The following is a 10,102-nucleotide window of genomic DNA, read 5'->3' as shown; positions in this document are numbered from 1 at the left end:
GACTGCTGATATATGAGATTAATGGCTTCCAGTAAGTGTATTCCTGATAAGGACAAGATGTCCTTGGTATGTTGAATTTACTTCATAGATCTTTCTACAAAGGAAAAACTCCACTAGTATCTTTTTTTTTTTCATTATCTTTTTACAGTTAATTAAAATAATCAAAACGGCTGGAAAAGCTGGATAGGCTATTAGTTCAGTTAATAAACTAACTAAGTAACCAAGTTTATACTAAACTATTGGTATTTAGCTTTGATTAGTTATTAAATAAATAACTAAATTCAAAGTTATATATTAATAGTCAGTGAGGCTGAATGTGGGAGCAAGAGAATTTATTTTAAAGGCTGATAAAAACAAACGACACGTGAAACTCTAACAGAATAACTACAGTGTGTGTGTGTGTGTGTGTGTGTGTGTGTGTGTGTGTGTGTGTGAGTCTGAAGGAATGTCACTCTTTGTTCTGTAACATGTAGTTGAACGGGTCTGATACTGAGAAGAAAGCATACTCAGCAGTAGCTTGAAATTCTTCCCCATGTGCAGTGAAGTTTAAGCCAAATAATAATAAATAATTAATAATGTAATGTAAGTAGTTTGGTTCAGTTTGAAGTAAAGAAATGGGTTCACTTTTACTGTAACATAAATTCATCAGAATTCCTCAGTTCACTATGAGACAAAAGTGAAATAATCACAAAAACAGAACAACAACAACAGCACAGCCTGCCTGAATGTTTGAACCTGGAACCTTTTTCAAAGACCCTGCCATAATATGCAGGACTCCAGAATCTGAAATAATAAATAAATTTAAACAAACAAACAAACAAACAAACAAACAAAAAAACCTCATTTAAGGTGTTGCAGGCAGTCCAAACACAGTCCATAAGTTCAAACAGAAGGACAGAAAACACACCAGGGCCCTACTGCAGGAAACGTTCAACAAACTGAGCTTAAAAATAAACTCCCCTTGCTTTCCTTAATCATCCTCTTTATTCACAAAAGAAAACATGGAAATAAGAAAACCTGTAAATAAAAGTAAAAGAAAGAGTAAAGTTGGATTTTATCCAATTTTGCCTATAATGTGTTCATTGCAGTTTATGCACCGTCTGAAACACTTTGCTTAGAGCCAACTTTCTTCTCATTGGCTGCCCTTAATGAACAGATGGTTTGAATAGCAGGTTGGTGGGACTTCTAGTCTCACAGCCAGAACCTGGTGGCTCACAGGCTTTACTTGTACACACACTAATCTCATTATTTAGATCCTTGGTTCTGCTTACTATGAACATCTGCCTGATTTCTATGACTGAATACAGTCATGAAGTCCATCACACACACACACACACACACACACACACACACACACACACACACACACACACACTGCAGATCTGATAAAGCCCATGTTGACAACAAAGTTGACAACAAACTTTTTATGACTGCTGATGTCATTTATCAGGAAAATGAAATGGCTTATGTGTCTACAAAGGTGTCCTTGGTATGTTCAATTTATTTCATAGTACCGGCTTTGCATTCTATGTTTGTGTGTGTCTCCATGTGTGTGTGTCAGAGCGAGACAGAGAGAGAAAGAGCTTCTTGGATGATGACTCTTTATTCTGTAACATGTAGTTGAACGGGTCTGATACTAAAAACAAAGTATGCTTACAAGGAGCTTTGAAATTCTTCCCCATGTGCAGTGACATTTACCTAAATAACAATAAATAATTATGAATAATGGTGATTACTAAAAGTAGCTTGTATCACATTACAGTACACAAATGAGTTCATCTTAGGTCTATATAGAAGACTAAAGATCCAAGCTTATTTTTTGACACAAATTCATCATTATTCATTCGTTCAGTGTCAAAAAAATGTGAAATAATCCCAAAAAGGATCAGTCAGTGGATGTCCATGTACCTGAAGAAGAAGCTCCTCATCAGCACACCACAACTTTTCACAGAGGTCTTGACTGGAAGTAGTTGACTGCTGTGTTTTTGTTCTTTTTTTTTTTTTTACCCCTAGTTAGTTATTCGTTTCCCCAACTTTTTTTATTTGGTATTTTCAGTAAAAACAGAAAAAACCCAAACTCTGACTGGGGGCACATCAATCGGTATATCTATGATTCAGTCTACCACTTCCCTAATAGAACGAAGAATTTGAGAAAGTGCTGGAAAATACTACAACTACTACTAATAATAATAATAATGCAGTTTGTCTTGGGTTTTAAAATCTTTTGTAATCATTTAATGTGAACTTACATTCATGTTTGTCGACATTATAAACGTTGACAAACCTTCAAGTTTCTGCATTTATATGACTGAAATTCACACGAACAAATATCTGTATCAGACTCCTACAGTTACACCTCACAGCTAAAACTTGGAAAACCATATTTAAAGTCTCTGGACATTTTTTTCTCTCCATGGCTCACATCCACCTGTTTTCCCTTCAGACGTGCTGATGGGTTTCAAGATTGTGCTTTAGTAAGAATCCTAGTTTGTGGTGTGATGCACATGTAGTAATGTGTTATGTTGTAAACTGTCTGGATCTTTTTGGGAAAACAGAGACTACTTTATTGCATAAAATAGCGCTGATAAGCCGATTGTGGCACTCTCGCCAGATGAGGAAAAATCAAGGTTTCTGGCTCCAGCTTGTTGGTCCTGTGAACCACCTGTCACCTGACTCAAACGAGCTCTTCTCCACACAGTCCTCGTTTATAAAGTGTTTTACAAACCCAAACATTTACAGCTCACAGGCGGATTTTCCCATTTCAGTGCATGTAGCCAAACAATGAAGAACCATTTTCTGCTTAAAAACAGAGCGTGAAAGTGGGCAGCACATCCTTGGTTTCTGAACTTAAAACTCTTTTTTGCAGCCAGTCACAGCACCACAATTGACTGATTTTTAGTTATAGTCTCCTTGTACTCCACTGAGTTATTGGTGCTGTTACTAGTTAGCTAACAAAAAACAAAAGGCAGGGCAGCTTTCTTATCTCCAAAATTCCAACTATGACAGCTTTCCATTAGAACAAAGACAGTCATTCCACCGATTACAAGACAACAACTGATGAAGCTTTATCTATTAGATAAGCTTGATTTGAACTGTGATTGCTAAAGTCGTCTACAGTAAATGTTTGCAGTTCAAAGAAACTTGCAGTCTGGCACGTGCTTTACTGTCAACAGAGTCACAGAGATGTAGACAGATTTTAATCTGACCTGAAAATAAATCTGTAAGTGGTCTGTTTTATATTGACCACAGGATGACAGTAAAAGAGGTTAAGAACACAAAATAGCAAACTAACATCTAACTGTGATTTCATTTTTTGAATAAACATATACTTCAAGTACTACTAGGGCGATTGTGCCTCAATAGTTGGCAGTTTGTCTTGTAATCAGAAGGTTGCCGGTTCGAGTCCTGGCTCGGACAGTCTCGGTCGTTGTGTCCTTGGGCAAGACACTTCACCTGTTACCTACTGGTGGTGGTCAGAGGGCCCGGTGGCGCCAGTGTCCGGCAGCCTCGCCTCTGTCAGTGCGCCCCAGGGCAGCTGTGGCTACAATGTAGTTGCCATCACCAGTGTGTGAATGTGTGGATGACTGAATGTGTAAAGCGCTTTGGGGTCCTTAGGGACTAGTAAAGCGCTATACAAATACAGGCCATTTACCATTTACCACTTCTACAAAATAAATGACTTTGCTCTGAGCTTTGACAGCGACTTTATGAATGAGGAAATGAATCAGAGCATGGGTCAGCTGGTTCAGGTGCAGCAGGAGGGGAGGAGTCAGAGAGAAACTCAGAGTTAAGTAAAGACGTGCAAGGCCGGTGTCCCTCTGCAGATCTTCCACTCCTCTGTTTGTTACAGTCAGCTTTATAGAAGTGACCCCATCATAAAACCCCCATAGTGTGCTGCAAACTCTGTGTTTGTGTGTGTATGCGCGAGCACGTGAGTGCCTGTATGTGCGCGTACCCGTATGTCTATGTGAGTGCACGTGAGTGACTGTGTGTGCGTACCTGTATGTATGTGTGAGTGCATGTGAGTGAGTGTGCGTGTAGGTGTGGGTGCGTCGTAACAGTCAAAGCACTGTGTGTGTGTCTCTGTGTATGTGACTTCCTGCTGGTCACAAAAAGTAATCTCCTCACTCAATCTACACCAAATTCCTCTAGACAACATACAAAACAGAGTTAACATATTACAAACACTGAGACCCCCACTCTGCATCCACTGGGCCATTGGCCTCTTGTTGTCTTACATTTACAGATCAGGTGGAGAGTCTCCTGCAAACCTACTTCCAAGTTATGGCAATTATGAACTTTTATTAAAGGTACAAGTATCAGCAACCCCCAACTGTAGCTTCCCGTCTCCTTTTATGACAGCAAACCCCTATTGTCAATAAATTCCTTTCTCTCTAAACAATTACATAAACTCTCAAGCCTACAGCTAAGCCAAACTAAAACACAGACAAATCCTTCCCTATTCCTCTGATCTACTGCTGGACCCTCTTATCTAAGCAAATTTAACACATTATATTCTAATAATTGTTTTCTTGTACTCACAGTAACAACAGGCACTGACAGTGAAGATAATCAAGTTAGAAACTAGATAAAAGTAAGAGAAGACGGTAGCTGAATTTTTAGCTATGGTCTGTTTTATGGATCTCTTAGAAACTCGAAACTTGGGACTCAAGTGGAGAATGAAACATAGATTATAATACTAGCAGTACTATAAACAACAGGAGAGACAATTCAGTGACAAACAGCAAAAACAGTACAGAGTAACAAAACTTTACTGTGTAAAACCTAATAGTTTTTAGGAAGCAGATATTATGAAATTAGAAGTTGAATATGTTTAAAATACCACACTTGGTTCATTAACTTCTAACAATCGGGAAAATAATTTATTGATTATGCAAGAATAATAAAATAGAACAAAACTTCATTTTAAATTAAATGAATAGTTTAAACAGAAAATCTTCTACATTTTCTGATCAGATTGAGAAGATCCAGTATTATTCTCACTTTAGAGCCATGAATTCAGTTTCCTTTTTCATACAACTCTATGTGTCCTCCAGACTCATCTCTTAATACAGCCTGAAGGTATAATAATCTCTCTGAAAGTAAAATGATGAAACATAAACCTGCTGGAGAACATCAGAGTCTTATTGTTGTAAATGATGAGAACGAATGAGGATTTTAAAAAGTTCTGAATCCTGTCTTGATACAAGACTGCCCTCTAGAGAACATATACACTACATGCACTTAATAATGAATAAACAAATAAAAAGATATACCTCAGTGGATTGAAATAAGAAACGTCTCATTGATAATTGATATAGTTTCTCTGATAGCGTCAGGTTTCGTGAGCACACCTTAACAGAAGGCGTGTCTGAAGACACTCCGGGAGCCGATCGTCACGTACACCAATAAAAATGAAAACAGACACTGAGACTGTGTCCTGATCGGGAGCGCTGAGACTGTGTGAGGAAAGCTGAAATGCAGCCATGAGGCATGTTAGTCTGTTAAACACACTCAGTCTGTTTACAGTTTACAGCCTGTTTTAACTTCCCCAAATTTTACATCCTAATGCTTGAATATAATTATCTGAGCTGTCTTAATTAACTGACGTGTATGTGTTTGACTGAGTTTTCGCAAGTTTTTACTGATGAACCAGGAGCCAGAATGTACATTCGAATATTCAGTGTTGAAACAGTTTTTCGGTACATCAGCATTAGGTAAATATTATCTATACCAGGGCTACAAATAAAATATAATTTTAAATATGCAAAAACAAAATAACTTTTCTAGAGTTATAGTTACAGACTCTCTTCAACTCCCTACACTTATTTTATTAGTCCAGACCCACAACACTCATGAAGTCTTCTCGTGTTTGAGAACTAAGGTGGTTGTTATCGAAATAAAACGAAATGGATGCATATTTGTTTTTACTAATTAAGTTTACACTACTTTTCTTGCATAATAGTAACCAATAATCAAATTAAAATACTATTAAAATAAATACTTTAATAAAATAACCAGTAAATTAAAAAATAAAATAAAAAATAAAATAATTAAATATATTAAAATGTCTGAATTGAACAACATAGGAGGTTGATTGCAGTTGAAGCTCCAGGATTAAAACACAAGTTCAACTTAAATACATGTTCATACTTTATATTTTACAGAAAGAGCAAAAGTAAAAGAGAAAGGGAAAGAACAGGACAGAGAGAAAGATGACGGGCTCAGGTGGTATTCAGTACTAGAAACAAATAGCACAGGAGTATTTCCTGTTTGTGTTATTAGGGTACTAAATAAGACGAGAGCTAAATTTAACCACAAAGTGGTTAAGTTATTAGACTCCTGTGAATTCTTTTAACTTAACAAGTGAACTGTCTGCTCATTTCTCCAGAAGTGCTTATCATTGGCATCGCTGACACTGACAATGCAACAGGAAGTTATTGACAGCTTCCTGTTTTAATGACAATAAGGAAGTTACGGACACTTTCCGTATGCAAGACGATACTAGGATATGCAAGCAGATTACTAGGAAGTAATCTGCATTATCCATGTTGTGGTCAATCAAACTTAGTCAGTAATTCACTTTAAAAACATAATAAGTTGAAGTCTGAACGTCAGCAGAGAGATCGCACTGGACAAGGAAATAATTGAGCTTTGCATATTTTTGTTATTACTGAAGTTTTATTTTCAGTCTAGTTTCAGTTGGTGAGTTTATTTTCATTTATTATTCGTTTAATATTTATTAGTTTCAGCATTTCTGATTATTTTAATATGAGTGGTATTTATTGGGACAGATTAAGGGGGCTAAGAAATAACTCATAACTGATGGAGGCGTCTCAGTCTTGGGTAACGTCCCTCTAAAGCGTTTGCATTGTGCTGTGGTGCCTTGACTTATGAGTTTAATTCGTTCCGTGATGGAGCTCATAACTCAAATTATTCATATGTCAAATTAATTTTCCCAACTGGAGATAATTGAAATGCCACTAATCCGTTCCCTAAAAAACAGCATGTTTGTTCCATGTAGATACGTGTAGAAGTGCTACCCTCACGTGAGTGAGGCAAGATATGCTGGGCGGATGTTGCGGCCATCACTGCGGTGTTTGCTGCAACAGCTGGCTTAAACACTTCTCTGAGTCATCACCCTGAATGTTTACAACTGAATCCCACATATTTCTGATAGTCAGTTATATGTTTGTTTGAACAGAGCAGGAATTAATTCAACTTTACATGTGGTGTCAAAGTGATGCGCAAGATGAAGCCAAAAAATTTTTTGATGATCACCAGTAAAAAGAGCAGTTTGAGGAATTTAGTCAGGAGCAAGTCTGCACACAGACAGCGCAGCAACACTACAAACCACTTTCTTAAAAGTTCTTATGTATTTATGTATGTACATGTAACATCATCTATCATCTGTCAGTAAGCAGCTATTACATTATTCAATCTTAAATGAGATTAAATTTGCTAGACTAATGTCTGAGTGTTACAAGACCTAATGCTCACTTTTAGAAATACCTGCAGCACCATACGGTTGGCAGTAAAAGAGAAATGTGTGGATTTATGCCTAAAAGCACAAACAAGTAATTCACACATTGAGTATAAACTATAAAACTGAGAATAAAGAGGACAAGAGTAAAGTACGTTCTAACATACAACCTACATGTAACTGAAATTAGAAATAAGTACAAGACAACCAAAAACCAAAGCAGAAAGAAAACCTAAGTTAGGTCGTAGAAAGATACCAGCCTTCTGAGAGGAGGGAGAGATCGACTCAGGGAGCTGAGGTTAATTAAGGAACTAACAAGGGAAGAGAGTGTGTTGAGAAGACAGAGAAAAATCTGAGAAGTTTGAACATTTCCCCCCACAGTCAACCTCAGCAAAACCCAGCAGCACAACTGTGGAACGAGACAGGAAACCTTTACCCTCGTTGTGTCACCGTCTCTGCACCTCACAGGATTCTGCTTGTTCCACGAATGACAGAATTGTTCTAGATCAGCTACAGTTAGCAGAGCTAAAGACTCCAGACTCCACCTCCACTACTTTTTCATCTGTTTCTCCTGTTAGGCATCTTTACACACACTTGTTTTTTTCTTCTGCTGCAGTTAAAGGCGAACACACGTCAGACTCCACCTCCACTACTTTTTCATCTGTTTCTCCTGTTAGGCATCTTTACACACACTTGTTTTTTTCTTCTGCATCAGTTAAAGACGAACAAACGCCAGACTCCACCTCCGCTACTTTTTCGTCCCCTGATTTTCGTTGCCTTAAAAGGATTTCCTCACAATCCACCTGGATGAAACCAGGCAGCATGACGATGCAGCAATACAGTGCTACTTTACTGCTGTATCACAGCCTCTCCAGCTTACAGGACTCTGCTTTGTCCACTAGTGGCAGTAAAAGATATGATTTTTCCACATGTCCTTCTTGCTCCCAGTCCAATATCCCAGCTGTTGCTGTTTCAGCTGAATGCAGCCAAGAAGAAATACTAGAAGAAGATACAAGCAGAGTTTCCCTTTCATGGACAGAAGACAAACCAGGAAAAGCAGATCCACCTGTCATAACTGAAGACATCCTACGTACCACAACTCTGCCATATAATTCTGATCTCCAGCTCTCCTCCACAGAGTCCTACAGCGTTCCTTCACTGAACAAAATACCAAAGAACAACTCAACACAAGCAGCAAGCTCAACTGACATGAAGTTAAAGGAGTTTTCACCTGCCATCGCTGCTGATGAGTGTGATGATGAAACCTACCTGTTCCAGTGCTCCTGTGCAGGTCTGTACCAGTGCAGTGTGACCGGCCTGGTGTTTGTCATGAAGGGAGAAGGAGACGTGGTTTACAGGACTGTCCCTTGGAACAGGAAGCTGCTGGCCCAACACCACAAGAAGCCTGCAGGACCCCTGTTTGACATCAAATGTCAGCAGCAGTCTGTGTGTCAGCTTCATCTCCCACACTGTGAGGTCATCTCCACAGGTGGAGGTCAGTTCTTGCAGGTCGCTCATGTGAATGACGAGGGCATCGAGTGTATTACCCCTCACCAGATAACAGAAACTCATGTTGTTATAAACATCACAGGGTTTTCTGGTTATGGTAATGTCAGGGATGAAAACTCTCCCTATGGACCATTCCGAGCTTTGGTTCTGCTCTTCTACAAACTCCCAGTTGATCCTGATCTCACATCCTTCCTCAGTGTGCTGTTGTTGCCTAAAAATGTTGCTCTGAGGGATGTGCTGCACAGCAGGAAGAAACTAGTTGGAGATGAGAGGTACATAGAGACATCTCCTCACTGTAAACTGCATCCAAAGCAGGTTTACACTCTGTCTGTAGTTCCTGAAGATGACTCTGTTCTAGTTCAGCCAATAGAGGCTGAATTTGATGAAGAGTCCTATGACAACTACTTCCCATCCTTCCAGGTGATTTTGGAAAGAAACATGAACAATATTCAGTTATTTATTAGAGACAGCATCAGCTCCACCAGCATGTGGCAAAGACAAGTTTATCTTTTGCCTTCTAGAGTAAAATCGTTCTGTGGGCAAACACCTCCCAATGAGAGGCTGTTAAATGTACGCAGCTGTTTCATCGATGGGATATCAGCACCTGTTCTCAACAGCCTGCTGGACAAACTGCTGGAGAAAAAGGTGATAACTGATGCTGAGAGGGAGGAAGCAGACGTCATGCAAAACAGAAGCAGCAGAGCTCGTTTTGTTGTCGACACTGTGAGGAAGAAAGGTGAAGCTGCCAGTTCACAGATGATTGAGTTTCTCAGTGAGCTTGACCTCTTACTCTGTGAACATCTCGGGTTGGTCTGAAGCATCCATGTAAATGTTGCTCCATTGGAGCAGACAGTAAATCACACTTCACTTCAGATTTCATCTGGTTTTCATTGATATAACGAATGATGGAAACCAGTTTAACATAAACATGTTACATTCATCTTCACCTCACAAAACATCCACAAATGCATGAGCCAGGAAAAATAAAGAGAAAATGGAAAGAAGGGTCGAAACAACTCATTAAGTTTAGCTGTCCATAGACACAGAACTATGACGTTTTCCATAATTCCTCGTAAAATTATTGGCTTTTTTGGAGAATTGATGAATTGA

At 38.8% G+C, this 10,102-nt stretch overlaps 1 protein-coding gene across 1 annotated transcript; it reads left to right on the top strand.

Moving 5' to 3' along the window:
• Positions 1–8,305: 8,305 nt before the first annotated feature.
• LOC134635072 (NACHT, LRR and PYD domains-containing protein 1-like) lies at positions 8,306–9,808 on the top strand. The gene has a single exon (XM_063484586.1). The coding sequence runs from the start codon at positions 8,306–8,308 to the stop codon at positions 9,806–9,808; it is 1,503 nt and encodes a 500-aa protein (XP_063340656.1).
• The last annotated feature ends 294 nt before the right edge of the window (positions 9,809–10,102 follow it).

The sequence above is a fragment of the Pelmatolapia mariae genome, linkage group LG9, assembly GCF_036321145.2.
Source record: "Pelmatolapia mariae isolate MD_Pm_ZW linkage group LG9, Pm_UMD_F_2, whole genome shotgun sequence".
NCBI lineage: Eukaryota > Metazoa > Chordata > Actinopteri > Cichliformes > Cichlidae > Pelmatolapia > Pelmatolapia mariae.
The sequence above is the reverse complement of the archived record's forward strand: the minus strand, read 5'-3'. Positions and strand labels throughout refer to the sequence as shown.

Excerpts from the sequence above, each read along its gene's own strand:
- LOC134635072 (XM_063484586.1), top strand. The coding sequence starts at position 8,306 with ATGACGATGCAGCAATACAGTGCTACTTTACTGCTGTATCACAGCCTC.